The sequence below is a fragment of the Cherax quadricarinatus genome, chromosome 60, assembly GCF_038502225.1.
Source record: "Cherax quadricarinatus isolate ZL_2023a chromosome 60, ASM3850222v1, whole genome shotgun sequence".
NCBI classification, from domain to species: domain Eukaryota; kingdom Metazoa; phylum Arthropoda; class Malacostraca; order Decapoda; family Parastacidae; genus Cherax; species Cherax quadricarinatus.
In genome coordinates this window covers 6,046,304-6,061,338 of record NC_091351.1, presented here as the reverse complement: position 1 = coordinate 6,061,338, position 15,035 = coordinate 6,046,304, and the positions used below count along the sequence as shown (strand labels likewise).

The 15,035-nt window shown below is 38.6% G+C and overlaps 1 protein-coding gene across 4 annotated transcripts in view; it reads left to right on the top strand.

Annotated features, from left to right (window-relative positions):
- LOC128694522 (ubiquitin carboxyl-terminal hydrolase 48-like) overlaps window positions 1–15,035 on the top strand; it is a 208,848-nt gene that overhangs the window by 16,719 nt on the left and 177,094 nt on the right. For all 4 annotated transcript variants that reach the window (XM_070097910.1, XM_070097908.1, XM_070097907.1 and 1 more), the window contains 3 exons: window positions 3,960–4,232; window positions 11,660–11,802; window positions 12,984–13,103. In XM_070097910.1, coding sequence (XP_069954011.1) covers window positions 3,960–4,232; window positions 11,660–11,802; window positions 12,984–13,103 — 536 coding nt within the window. The remainder of the gene's footprint in view (window positions 1–3,959; window positions 4,233–11,659; window positions 11,803–12,983; window positions 13,104–15,035) is intronic.

Here is a 15,035-nt window from a genome sequence, read left to right as displayed (position 1 = left end):
CCCAAAAAGAAAAACAAACATTTCTCTTTTTAAATTTAGTAATTTATACAGGAGAAGGGGTTACTAGCCCCTTGCTCCCACCATTTTAGTTGCCTCTTACAACACGCATGGCTTACGGAGGAAGAATTCTGTTCCACTTATCACCTGGGAATTGATACTGTCTTTACAATATGCAAGTTAAGGTGTGGAAAGGTCATGCATATACGATTACTGTCTGTGAATCCATAGCATAAGGGTTAATGAAATGTTCTCATATTCTTCCTTGGAATTTCAGAGCAATGATCTCTGTGAAATGTTGGTAAACAACCAGTAAATGATATAAAAGTAAAGCATTGTAAAACCAGCATTATACAGTGGACCCTTGACTTACGATATTAATCCGTTCCAGAGAGCACATCGTAAGACGAAATTATCGTAAGTTGAATTAATTTTCCCCATAAGAAAAAATGGAAATCAAATTAATCTGTTCAAGACACCCAAAAAAAAGTATGAAAAAAAAAAATTTTTACCACATGAAATATACATTTTCCTACACACAAACAGAAGGATACATGCACAGTATATATTGTGTAATGAAGAATAAATGACACCTTTATTGAAGATTTGGTGATGAGTGATGGGATGGGAGGAGGGGAAATGATGGAGGTGTATTATTTTTTGGAAGGGGAATCCCCTTCCATAAGGACCATGGTGGCTTATTTAGCAGTTACAAGCACTAAAAACACTAAAATGTTCCGAATGTATGCATGGAAGCAACCGCACTGGCTTATAAACATTGGCACACTAACTGAAGGCAGGGCAGCTGAGGCGCGCTCAGGCCAGATGGACCTGTGGACGCGTACTGGACGAATGATCTAAGTTGAATTTTTCAGCGTAGGTCAGGGGTCAAATTTTTACGCTGATAAACATCGTAAGTCGGTTTTATCATAGGTTGAGGCCATCGAAGGTCGGGGGTCCACTGTATATGCCATCTTTGGCTGATACATGGAATATATCTGTAGAGAGTTCTGAGGGTCAACTCCCCCATGGCTCAGTCTGTGACTAGGCCTCATGGTGGATAAGGGCCTGATCAACCAGGCTGTTACTGCTGGCCACACGCAATCCAATGTACGAACCACAGCCCGGGTGGTCAGTACCGACTAAGTGCCTGTTTAGTGCCTGCTTGAAGACAGCCAGGAGTCTGTTGGTAATCCCCCCTTATGTATACTAGGAGGCAGTTGAACAGTCTTGGACACCTGACACTTTATTGTGTTGTCTCTTAACATGCTAGTGGCACCCCTGCTTTTCATTGGGGGGATGTTGCATCGTCTGCCGAGTCTTTTGCTTTCGTAGGGAGTGATTTTCATTTGCAAGTTTGGTACTAATCCTTCTAGGATTTTCCAAGTGTATATAATCATGTATCTCTCCCGCCTGCATTCTGGGCAGTACAGGTTTAGGAACTTCAAGCGTTCTCAGTAATTTAGGTGTTTTATCGCAGTTATGCATGCCATGAAGGTTCTCTGTACATTTTCTAGGTCAGCAATTTCACCTACCTTGAAAGGTGCAGTTAATGTACAGCAATATTCCAGCCTAGATAGAACAAGTGACCTGAAGAGTGTTATCATGGACTTGGCATCCCTGGTTTTGAAGGTTCTCATTATTCATCTTGTCATTTTTCTAGCAGATGCAATTGATACAATGTTATGGTCCTTGAAGGTTAGATCCTCTGACATGATCACTCCAAGGTCTTTGACATTAGTCTTTTGCCCTATTGTGTGGTTGGAATTTGTTTTATACTCTGATGAAATTTTAATTTCCTCACGTTTTCCATATCAGAGTAATTGATATTTCTCATCGTTGAACTTCATATAGTTTTCTGCAGCCCATTTAAAAATTTGGTTGATGTCTGCCTGGAGTCTTGCAGTGTCTTCAGTGGAGAACACTGTCATGCAGATTTGGGTGTCACCTGCAAAGGAAGACATGGCACTGTGGCTTACATCCATGTCTATGTGCGATATGAGGATGAGGAACAAGATGGGGGCGAGTACTGTGCCTTGTGGAACAGAGCTTTTCACCGTAGCCGCCTCAGCCTTTACTCTGTTGACTACTACTCTTTGTGTTCTATTTGTTAGGAAATTATAGATCCATCTACCAACTTTTCCTGTTATTCCTTTATCACACATTTTGTGCGCTATTACACCATGGTCACACTTGTCAAAGGCTTTTGCAAAGTCTGTATATTACATCTGCATTCTGTTTGTCTTCTAGAGCATCCAGGACCTAGTCGTAGTGGTCCAGTAGTTGGGACAGACAGGAGCGACCTGCACTAAACCCATGCTGCCCTGGTTTGTGTAATTGATGGGTATCTAGATGGGTTGTGATCTTCGTTCTTAGAACCCTTTGAAAGATTTTTGTGATATGGGACGGTAGCACTATTGATCTGAAGTTCTTTTTGCTATTGCTTTTCTGCCCCCTTTGTGGAGTGGGGCTATGGCTGTTGTTTTTAGTAACTGTGGGATGACCCCAGTGTCCATGCTCCCCCTCCATAGGATGGTAAAAGCACGTGCTAGGGGCTTCCTGCAGTTCTTGATGAACATGGAGTTCCATGAGTCTGGGCCTGGGGCATAGTGCATGGGCATGTCATTTATTGCCTTTTCAAAGTCATTTTGGGTCAGGATAATTTCTGATAGGTGTGTGTCTACCAAATTCTGTCTCTCATAAAAAATTAATTTAGGTCTTCGACTCTCATTTGGTTAGCGGCTTGCTAAAAACTGAGTCATATTGGGACTTGAGTAGCTCACTCATTTCCTTGCTGTCATCTGTGTAGGACCCATCTCGTTTAAGTAGGGGCCTAGTACTGGATGTTGTTCTTGACTTTGATTTGGCAAAAGAAAAGAAATACTTGGGGTTTCTTTTCATTTCATTTATGGCTTTTAGTTCTTCCCGCATTTCTTAACTCCTGTAAGATTCCTTAGCTTTAGTTCGATGTTTGCTATTTCTCTGACCAGTTTCTCCCTTCGTATTTCAGATATATTGGCCTCTTATAGCCGCTCTGTTATTCTTGTTATTCTTTGATAGGAGGAAAATGACACATGATAACCACATTATATGACACATTGTTGTGATGTTATGTCAATTAACAGAAAGAAGAGCTGCTGTAATGATACTCTAAGTTTTCTTGATAATAATAGATAAAATTAATTGTTTATAAGAAGTAATAAGTGCTACAAACAGGGTAAATATGAAAAACTTTACAATGGAAAATACTGAAAATGGGTCACCATTTATCTCATAAACCTCTAAACTCATTGGTTTTTTAGTGATTAAGGCTTCAGGCTGTCTGTTAGCCATGGCCAAGTCTCTGACTTGCCAGGCTCTTGGTGATTGCTCCTGCAGTTGAAAATAGGTAATCACAGCACTCACTGCATACTCAAGTGCCAGGTAACATTTGTGTATATGTTCCTTCAGCCCTGTAGTTCAGTTGGTGGCATCCTCAGCTTGTATACTGAGAATCTGTGGTTTAATCCCCAGCATGGCTTTATAAAAAATATCTATAAAATAAAGTTGTACACTTACTTTGTAACAATATGAGAAGGGAGGAATTGCACATGTGGCTGCCTCCCTTCAAAGAAAAGGATTTGACAGCATCGTGTGTAACGAGAGAAAATGATGTTGGATTTGCAACATTATTTAAATGCTTCGTTTGAACAATTATCAATATGCTGTACTGTTTGGGAAGAAGTCACTATAAAAACTTCATTTCCTACATGAAAAAATGCAATGATGAAAGTTAACAGAGCAGAAATACCTAACACTTCCACATGTTTACGCTAACATCTTATGAAGAACCATTTGCTCAGAAGGTGTGTGTGTCAACGAACAAAAGCCCTTTGGTGTTTCTCCTCTCTTGATTCTTTCACTGTGCTCTATACAAGTTTATTTAAATATATTTATTGTGAATAACCCTTCTCAATTGGCAGGTGGAAGTGTCCTACATGTGAAACTGAACATGAGAGCCATTTGGCACCTGCCACATCTTATACCATGGCTGCCTATGTTAGTGGTGATGAGTGTCCTCTTGACCAGTGCCTTGTGGATCTGCAAACTGAGACTCAGACTGGGGTGTCCTTAGTGTGTGGTTCTGACAGCAACAGTCCAGGAGGATGTGGGGCAAGGGTGAAAGCAGATCGCATTGTAACACCAAAAATTCAGACTTTACCAACCATTCTAGTCATCAGGAATAATAGCCTTATGTAAGCATTATTATACTTGGACATGCCCTATTATTAGTTGATTGAATTGATATACATTAGCACCTGCAATTTAAGATATTTGTGTTCATGAGATATTGATGTTGTATGCTGTTTTTAGCTCTGGCCTTAAAGACTTAATACCTATGCATGCAGCATTTGGGGAAAATCAGGTATCTTGTATAATCTCATGCTTCACAATGCTTAAAGAACGAAAAAGGAAATACTAGATAAAAGTAATGAGAAACCACGGAATAGTTGGGGATTGAACTCATGGCAAGTGAGTTCACCACAGCCATGCTGGTGTGAAATTCATCTGTAAAAACTTGCATTTGTGGTCACATAGGGGCCCATGCTTACATCCCTATGGTGTATAGAAATATACCTAGTTAGATGAATCTCATTGTGGCCAGCTGGCCCAGTGGCTTACGCACTGGCCTGGAGTTTTACGACTCACTCACCACGAGTTCAATTACCACCTGTTCCATGGTTTGTTGACAATCATGTTATTAGGATTTTGTGAGTCAAGTTAAAAGCGATGACATTTAATTTAAACCCTAAAATTCGGTTAAGATGAGATATTTCTCCAATCCTGCCTTTACTTGGTATTATCAGCTAAGTCTGTTTACTAAGTAACAATTTAGGTTTGATAATTCTTGTTGAACACAGCATGCATGGGGCTATTAAAGGTCAAATGAGGTAATGTTTGCTCACTTTCTTTACCTCCTCTTTTGCTTGTATTGTACTTCCTTAAATTTGTTATGGGTGTCTAAGTCATACGTATTGTAATTGTAATTTAGAAATTTAATTTTTTCCCTTATTGTTTCAATCTGATTACAGCAGCCTGTTTTATATTCTTAGAAAGACGGGCTAATTATTAGGTGTTGGATTCAAAACATTAGAGATGGGTAAGTTGCCATTATTTATGTTTATGTTATTTATGTATCTGGAAAACATTTCAACATACTGCATTTATTTCACTTACCCTAAAATGTGTGTATTACTTGGGAGTTTTCTGGACAACTGGTTCACCAAAAACCCACATTTAGGATTGGAACCTTGCAAAGATGTTTTGGTCCCTCCTGGAGCATTGTCATGTTAAATTTGGGGAGAGGAAAGTTGAGAAGGCCTAAAAACACAGCTTCTGCTACTACCACTGCTGCAACTTCTGCTACTATTACCAATGCTACAACTTCTGCTGCTACTATTACCGCTTCCTTCTTCCCCCCCCCCCCCGACCTCTTCCGTATTGTTTTTAGGTCTTCTCTGCTTTTTCTCTCCTCGGTTGTGATTTAACCCTTTGACTGTTTCGGTCGTATATATACGTCTTACGAGCCACTGTGTTTGACGTATATATACTCATAAATTCTAGCGGCTTTGAATCAAGCAGGAGAAAGCTGGTAGGCCCACATGCGAGAGAATGGGTCTGTGTGGTCAGTGTGCACCATATAAAAAAAATTCTGCAGCATGCAGTGCATAATGAGAAAAAACAACTCCGACCATTTTTTTTTTAATTAAAATGCCGAATTTGTGGTCTATTTTTGTATAGTATTTATGGTTGTATTCTCGTATTCGTGGTCTCATTTGATAGAATGGAAAACTTATTATGGAAATAGAGGTGATTTTAATTGGTTTTACTATGAAAAGAACCTTGAAATGGAGCTCAAAGTAGGGGATATGTTTGATTTTTGCTGATGTTCAAAAGTAAACAAATGATGTCATTTTCCAATAAATGTCCAAGTAGCCATTCTAATATGCAGTCATGAATTTGTTGACATTATTTGTACAATTATTACGATATTGTAGTAGTCCGCATAACAGTAAATCTTCTATTTTTTGTTTGAATAAAAATTCAAAATAGAAAGCAAGAGTAATATCGGAGGGGCCTGGAGACGTGACTGATGAACAAAGAAAATGTTATTTTAGAGCCAGGAATGTCTGCATTGTTCATTCTGGACCTTATTTTGAAATTGTCATATTTTTTAATTTTCGTGAAATTGGCCAACTTGCAAATTTCTGACCACGTTATTGGGTAGTTGAAATAGGTAAATGAGAGTTTCTTGTACAAAATCGATAGAAAAAATGGAGTTCCAAAGAAATAGCTATGAGTTTGGTCGACTGGAACAATGGAATTAGCCGAAAATAGGGCTCAAAGTGGGCGAAATCGCCGATTTGTAAATATCGCCGAGGTTGCTAACTTCGCGATGGCATAATTCCGTCAGTTTTCCATCAAATTTCGTTCTTTTGGTGTCATTACAATCAGGAAAAGATTGTCTATCATTTCATAATTTTTTTTTTTTTTTTTTTTTTTGGGTGGGGGGAATTTTGCGACACCAGGACACCTCAGGATTGGGGGTTGCGACAGTCAAGGGGTTAACAATGATACAGGATGGACTGAAACATCATCAGAAGGTTTCTTTCCTAATTGTGAGGTTTTGGTAAATTGCTCCAGTCATGGTATTGTGAGTTATTTTTTAGAAATACAGTACTTTAACCTACAATGTTAGGGATTCTGTAACCTACAATGTTATGGATTCTTTAACCTACAATGCTAGGGATTCTTTAACCTACAATGTTAGGGATTCTTTAACCTACAGTGTTAGGGATTCTTTAACCTACAATGTTAGGGATTCTTTAACCTACAATGTTTGGGATTTCTTAACCTACAATGTTAGGGATTCTTTAATCTGCAATGTTAGGGATTCTTTAACATACAGTGTTAGGGATTTTTTAATACATTACAAGATACATTTTCTACACTATTTGATTAGGATATAAATACCTTACTGTTGCATGGTATATATTTTGGTGCTTTTGTCTGAGGGATTACATTCACTATAAAATTATTTTTTAAAACAAATTATAATTGAAATGTGGAAATTTTGTTATTTGGCTTTATTGCATTTTTAGGGGAAGTTTTGAAAACAATTGAATCATTTAAGTGTTTGTGAATGTGATGTGGGTAAAAAAAGTAGATTGTAGGTTAGTAGACAGAAGCCACCCTGGAGAGTACCACTGTGCTGTTGTAAGAAGGTGATTGCTTGTTAAAGTTCCACCAAGTGTAACAACAATGTATGTACAGTATCTCTTTTATTTGTTTGTGGCTCTGGAATCATAATTCATATGGCTCAGTCTTAGACAAAAAATTAAAAAGGAGATATTTACAGAAATAAAAACCACTTTACTCAGAAACACAGTTTTTCACTGAATATATGAAGTTGGTAAGATTTTCCTGCCATCTTTTGTATTCATGAGGCTAAGAATAGTCTAGTAATCTGCCAGGTTGCTTGATCAAGTAACAGGCTGTGTGAGTGGTAGATAAGAGTTAGTGGAAACACATGGTTTTTAATAGATGTGCTATTGGAGTGTGAGCAAAGTAATTTTTGAAGGGATTCAGGGAAACCAGTTAGCTGGACTTAAGTCCTGGAGGTGGAAAGAGCAGTACCTGCACTCTGTGTTGCAGTTGGAGGGTAATCTAAATTAGTATGTCGGCACACTTCTGAAAAGACAACAGTAGAATGAATGATGGTGAATATGCTTTCTTCTTTGGGTCATCCTGCCTTGGCGGGAAATGGTTGTTGAGGTAAAAAAAAAAAAAGTATGCTGTTACAAAAAGGCGATATCTGTAAAGTATAGACATCTCCAGAGAATACTAGAAGGTCTTACCCTCTAGCATTCAGCCTGTTTCTGGTTTTTGTAACAAGTTGTTGGATTAAGATCAGGTCTTGTTATCCCTTGTATTGAGTAAATATTGTTAGAGTTTTGGGATTACAGATAGGTGATAAAAATCCAACGAAATAAAAATTGAGATGTTTATTAACAAAGATGTCTGGGTGAACAAAATGAAAGTAAATGAATTTGATATAATTTAGTATATAAGCTCCTACACATCTCTTGCAGTACAAAGATAACTTGTACATATGGTAATATAGTGCTCGGGGCACTTTTCATATCAGTATAACTCGTAAGTACTGTGTGGTATATTATCATCAATTATAAAACTAATATTAGCATATACAAGCATGTGTGAATGTGTCCATGTGAGCTCAAAGTGCTCATTATGTCTCATTAAGACTAGACTCAACTTAGACTTAAAAAGTGACTGACTAAATATCCTCCAATAACCTATCTTCTTGACCAACAAGGCAATCACAACAGCTTGCTTGAATAATATGAGGAATCATTTGCCAACAGCAATAAGGTAACAAGCATCAGCACAGCGTCTGGAACAAAGAGACAAAATAACGACCCTAACTGGGGACCATCAGCAGATCCTCTTTAAAAGTCATAAAACTCCTTTAACCCGTAAACGGTCCAAACGTATATATACGTTTTTTCAACATTTGAAAGTATGTAAAAAAAAAGTAGATTTTTTTTTTTTTTTTACATTTGAAAACGTGTAAAAAAACTTTGATCTACGTTTTTTTTTTTTGTTAGATTTGAAAATATGTAAAAAAAACGTAGTTCTACTTTTGGAGCACTACGCATATGAACGTAGATCTGCTTGGACCGTTTACGGGTTAATACTGAATCTAAGTTCAGCATAACCAAATTCATGACTACGATGGTGCATAGATGCCACACAAAGTAGGTTTGAAGCTTTAACTTGGGACCTGGGTTAACTTAGAGCATCAGTACGATACACAACCTCAGCAAAACGTCATAAAGCACTAAGTCTGAACTATGCTCTTTGAACAAAGATATACAGAGTTACAAGAAGTATGTTTTGAATCTCCAGCGAAACTGCTCTACCAAAACAGAATGTAAATAACGAATAAAGAGCAAGAGAGAGAGAGAGAGAGAGTGAGAGTGAGAGTGAGAGTGAGAGTGAGAGTGAGAGTGAGTGAGAGTGAGAGTGAGAGTGAGAGAGAGAGAGAGAGAGAGAGAGAGAGAGAGAGAGAGAGAGAGAGAGAGAGAGAGAGAGAGAGAGAGAGAGAGAGAGAGAGAGAGAGAGAGAGAGAGAGAGAGAGAGAGAGAGAGAGAGAGAGAGAGAGAGAGAGTGAGTGAGTGAGTGAGTGAGTGAGTGAGTGAGTGAGTGAGTGAGTGCTGGTCAAGCAATGACCAGCTGAGGAGAGACAACAATTTCTCGACAACAGGCCTCACATCAGGTGAAATCATGTGACTCACCTGTGCTACTCCATCGAGGTGCAAGGTACAGCCTGACACAAGCAAGCGGTACTTAGCAAGGCAGTTTGTAATAGTGGACAGCCAATCACAACTCTTCACCAGCGAGCACAGTGAGAAGTGTAAATATTACATCCTACCTAATGAAGTAGCTAATATAATAAGTCAGATAATAATATAAAGCAAGATACACAAATAACCCGCACATAAAAGAGAGAAGTTTACGACGACGTTTCGGTCCGACTTGGACCATTTACAAAGTCACACTAACCAGAAGTGGAGCAGGACGGCTATATATATCATATCGTTCCAGTCACGGTATTGTGCCTTTTTTTGTTATTTATGAAGCAAGATATTTTCATTTTAGCTATTAATGAAGATATCAGCACTATGAAATTATATTGGTCCCCATTCAGGGGGTGCAATATATTCAAACATACATACATAAATACCTACCTATACACCTGCATACAGATATACCTACCTATACACATGCATACAGTAAGATCCCAGCTTGCAATGTTAAGCTTCACCGAAAATTCATCAGAAGTCAAATGTTTGATATGCAATGCCTATTTTCCCAGAAGAAATAATGTTGAGTGGTTTAATGTGTTCCTGAACCCTAATTTTCCATATCTAATTTCAGTTAATTTTTACCAATATTAATATGTATTTTCAGTCTCATATGCAGTTAAACAATATTTCAATTAATCACATCTTAAAATAATAGGAATAAAGTACGCACTCACAATGCATTGTATTGTGCTCTAAATGTTGATTCTGTTATACTTGTTTTATTTTGTGTTTATTATAAGCTTTGTTGTTGGAATGTGAGCAGGGTAACATGAAGGCATTTAGGGTGTACATGCACATCTGGCAAGACAGTGATGGAGTAAATGATGATGATAGCGTTTCTTCTTTTTTTGCGTCGCCCTGCCATGGTGGGAAATGGTCATTGTGCTAATAAAATGTATATATATGGTGGGCAATGTGTGGTGTGAATATATTGCAGAGAATTCGTAGTTTGGAAGTTAGGAGGAGGTGCGGGATTAACAAAACTGTTGTCCAGAGGGCTGAGGAAGGGTTGTTGAGGTGGTTCGGACATGTAGAGAGAATGGAGCGAAACAGAATGACTTCAAGAGTGTATCAGTCTGTAGTGGAAGGAAGGCGGGGTAGGGGTCGGCCTAGGAAAGGTTGGAGGGAGGGGGTAAAGGAGGTTTTGTGTGCGAGGGGCTTGGACTTCCAGCAGGCGTGCGTGAGCATGTTTGATAGGAGTGAATGGAGACGAATGGTTTTTAATACTTGACGTGCTGTTGGAGTGTGAGCAAAGTAACATTTATGAAGGGGTTCAGGGAAACCGGCAGGCCGGACTTGAGTCCTGGAGATGGGAAGTACAGTGCCTGCACTCTGAAGGAGGGGTGTTAATGTTGCAGTTTAAAAACTGTAGTGTAAAGCACCCTTCTGGCAAGACAGTGATGGAGTGAATGATGGTGAAAGTTTTTCTTTTTCGGGCCACCCTGCCTTGGTGGGAATCGGCCAGTGTGATAATAAATAAATAAATAAAAAATATATATATAAAGTTTTGTAAGTAGTATCACACTTATTTGTAATTGATTGCTTTCACAGTGCTATTGTCATAAGTGCAAAATGTCATAACTTGGAATACCGTTAATTGTGGCCCCTCTGTGTGTACATATTGTATTTAACATATCACTAGTGTCCCACCAAGGTATGGTGTATCTGAAATAGAGTACTTGTTTAGTCTCACTTGTCTCTGGCTTGTTTTCAGAAGAGCACAGATACTGTTGCTATAAGCATGCAAGATTGCTTAAAGCCAATGAGGGGTTCTAGATCCAAGGAATTGGACAACTTGAGTGCCTCCCATTCCCCAGGCACTGTATAACCCCTACAGGTTTAGTGCCTCTCATCCTAAATATAATAAAAATAGTAATAATACAGTAACATTTATGAAGGGAATCAGGGAAACCGGCAGGCTGGACTTGAGTACTGGAAATGGGAAGTACAGTGTCTGCACTCTGAAGGAGGGGTGTTAAAGTTGCCATTTTGTAACTGTAGTGTAGGCATGCCTCTGGCAAGACAGTAATGGAGTGAATGATGATGAAAGTTTTTCTTTTTTGGGCCACCCTGCCTTGGTGGGAAACAGCCAATGTGTTAATAAAAAAAAAATACAGTTTAAGCATACAGTTCATTTAAGACAGATAAACCACTTTGAAACATACATTATTTATTTTTCTTCTCTGATATATTATTTGAAAAGATTGTTTATTTAACGATATGTAATCCAGGGATCGTGACCTGAAGCGGCGTCTGCATGTGGTGTACCCTGAAACCCTCGACTTGACATCTCATACACTGAATCATGTAGCGGCAACATATACACTCTCTGCTGTGATCTTTCATCATGGTCATTGGGTAAAACATTTCTCAGGTATGTAATACTGTTGCTTTGTGAATATATGTAGAAATGGGTCAAAGACTTATTAACTCTGTGTAAAAGATACTTTCCATTGCACAGTAGTGCTGAACTCTACAAATGATACTGTATAAATTCTAGGCATTAAAGTTGAAAATAGAAATTCTGTAATTATACTAGTATATAAACCACCTTCAGCAACTACTGAGGAATTCATAGATCAATTAAGGAAAATAGATAACTATCTGGATAGGATAGAAAATCCCACACCAAATATTTTACTCCATGGAGATTTTAATCTGTTATGCAGTAGAGTGTTCTTGTTTCATCAGCCATTACATTTAGGTTTAGTTGATTTTTTGGAGGGTTTAAGTAACCCAACACTGTCTTTAAATTTTTTAAAGATGCCTCACTGGGCCACCTTCCTTTTTTTTCCTTGTCTATTCTGTGGTTTACCTTATTGTACATAGACCAGAGTGGTGACATATCCACTCTACTGTGATAATTCCTTTTTTGTATTAGATTGGGCATCTTCTAATCCCACACTTCTTCCCAACACCCTGGTAGTCACGTCTTTTACAACCCCATCGATAAATATGTTAAACGACCACATTGACGTCATGCATCCCTGTCTGAGGCTCCACTTTAACTGTGAAGTAGTTTTTCTCTGTCCTATATACTTTACCTGAGCCTTGCTATCCAATTAAAAAATTTACTTTTTTTTTTTTTAGTAGCCTATGGCCTATTCCATAGATTTTCAACATTTGCCACATTGCCTCCCTATCCATTATATCTAGCCTTTTCTAAATCTGTGAATGCCACAAACATTTCCTTAACTTTATCTAAGTATTGCTCACTTATATGCTTCATTGTAAACACTTTGTATACACAAACAACTAATAAAACAAACAGTTACAGACTACTACTTTTCGTGTCTCTTACCAAGAGAACAACATCCAGTGGCACTCACATTGTGTGAACTGCAATGAAGGCTTAAAAGGGAATTTTGGCCACATAATGTAAATTACTGATAGAATGAGGTTTTCACATGTAAGAGGGCTCTTGTTTGAAGAATCCATTCACGAGCACACCTGCACTGTTTAGCTTTATTGCTAATCATCATTTATATTCTGTTTTACCACCTGTGGGTGTGTGTTTGTAGCATTACTAATGGTAATTACATTGTGATTTCACAGCTCATGTGAAAACTCAAAATAACAAATGGTACAACTTCAATGACGAGCAAGTGTCGGAATTGACAAACCGATCAACGGCGGGGAACCCTCCAGAGAGTCACCGCAACTACTTTAGCATAGGTAAGTTAAAATAAATGTTTTAGGTTTTAATTCTAACACTGAGTCATTGAATCAGGTACTGAAAGGGGTTTTTCATTTTTCAAAATGCACTTTTTTTAATGATTATTTTTCACCATGAGTTGAATATCTTCCAGTGATAATATTAACCCATGAACTGTGGCAGACTCAGGAATAAAAATTCATGTGTGGGGGCAAAATTATGAAAAAAATTTTCTTATAGACTGAAAGAGCCTATTTCTTTAAGTAGAATCATAGAAAGAGAATTGAAATCAAATTGAAACTTCCAGTTTTATGGTATGTTGAAGCAGGCAAAAAGAAAAAAAGATAACTCATTGGCAATTTCGGCATAAATTTGCATAGTAGTATTTATGTTTTTCAGTTTATTTACTCCAAATTATGATTGTTTTTACAAAAAATTTTATGTTCTCCTTATCTAATGCTGTGTTCACCATTTTGTTGGGACAGTAGGTATTTTTAAGTTTTTTTTAGCACTCTAAATATGGGGATTTTCTTTCTTATTGGGTCATCCTACCTCAATGGGAGACGGCTGACTTGTTGAAAAAAAAAAAAACATTATACTCCATAGCCTCAGTTGCAATACATTATTATTATTTATTTTTATTATCACACTGGCCGATTCCCACCAAGGCAGGGTGGCCCGAAAAAGAAAAACTTTCACCATCATTCACTCCATCACTGTCTTGCCAGAAGGGTGCTTTACACTACAGTTTTTAAACTGCAACATTAACACCCCTCCTTCCGAGTGCGGGCACTGTACTTCCCATCTCCAGGACTCAAGTCCGGCCTGCCGGTTTCCCTGAACCCCTTCATAAATGTTACTTTGCTCACACTCCAACAGCACGTCAAGTATTAAAAACCATTCGTCTCCATTCACTCCCATCAAACACCCTCATGCACACCTGCTGGAAGTCCAAGCCCCTCGCACACAAAACCTCCTTTACCCCCTCCCTCCAACCTTTCCTAGGCTGACCCCTACCCCGCCTTCCTTCCACTACAGACTGATACACTCTTGAAGTCATTCTGTTTCGCTCCATTCTCTCTACATGTCCGAACCACCTCAACAACCCTTCCTCAGCCCTCTGGACAACAGTTTTGGTAATCCCGCACCTCCTCCTAACTTCCAAACTACGAATTCTCTGCATTATATTCACACCACACATTGCCCTCAGACATGACATCTCCACTGCCTCCAGCCTTCTCCTCGCTGCAACATTCATCACCCATGCTTCACACCCATATAAGAGTGTTGGTAAAACTATACTCTCATACATTCCCCTCTTTGCCTCCAAGGACAAAGTTCTTTGTCTCCACAGACTCCTAAGTGCACCACTCACCCTTTTCCCCTCATCAATTCTATGATTCACCTCATCCTTCATAGACCCATCCACTGACACGTCCACTCCCAAATATCTGAATACATTCACCTCCTCCATACTCTCTCCCTCCAATCTGATATCCAATCTTTCATCACCTAATATTTTTGTTATCCTCATAACCTTACTCTTTCCTGTATTCACTTTTAATTTTCTTCTTTTGCACACCCTACCAAATTCATCCACCAATCTCTGCAACTTCTCTTCAGAATCTCCCAAGAGCACAGTGTCATCAGCAAAGAGCAACTGTGACAACTCCCACTTTATGTGTGATTCTTTATCTTTTAACTCCACGCCTCTTGTCAAGACCCTCGCATTTACTTCTCTTACAACCCCATCTATAAATATATTAAACAACCACGGTGACATCACACATCCTTGTCTAAGGTCTACTTTTACTGGGAAATAATTTCCCTCTTTCCTACATACTCTAACTTGAGCCTCACTATCCTCGTAAAAACTCTTCACTGCTTTCAGTAACCTACCTCCTACACCATATACCTGCAACATCTGCCACATTGCCCCCCTATCCACCCTG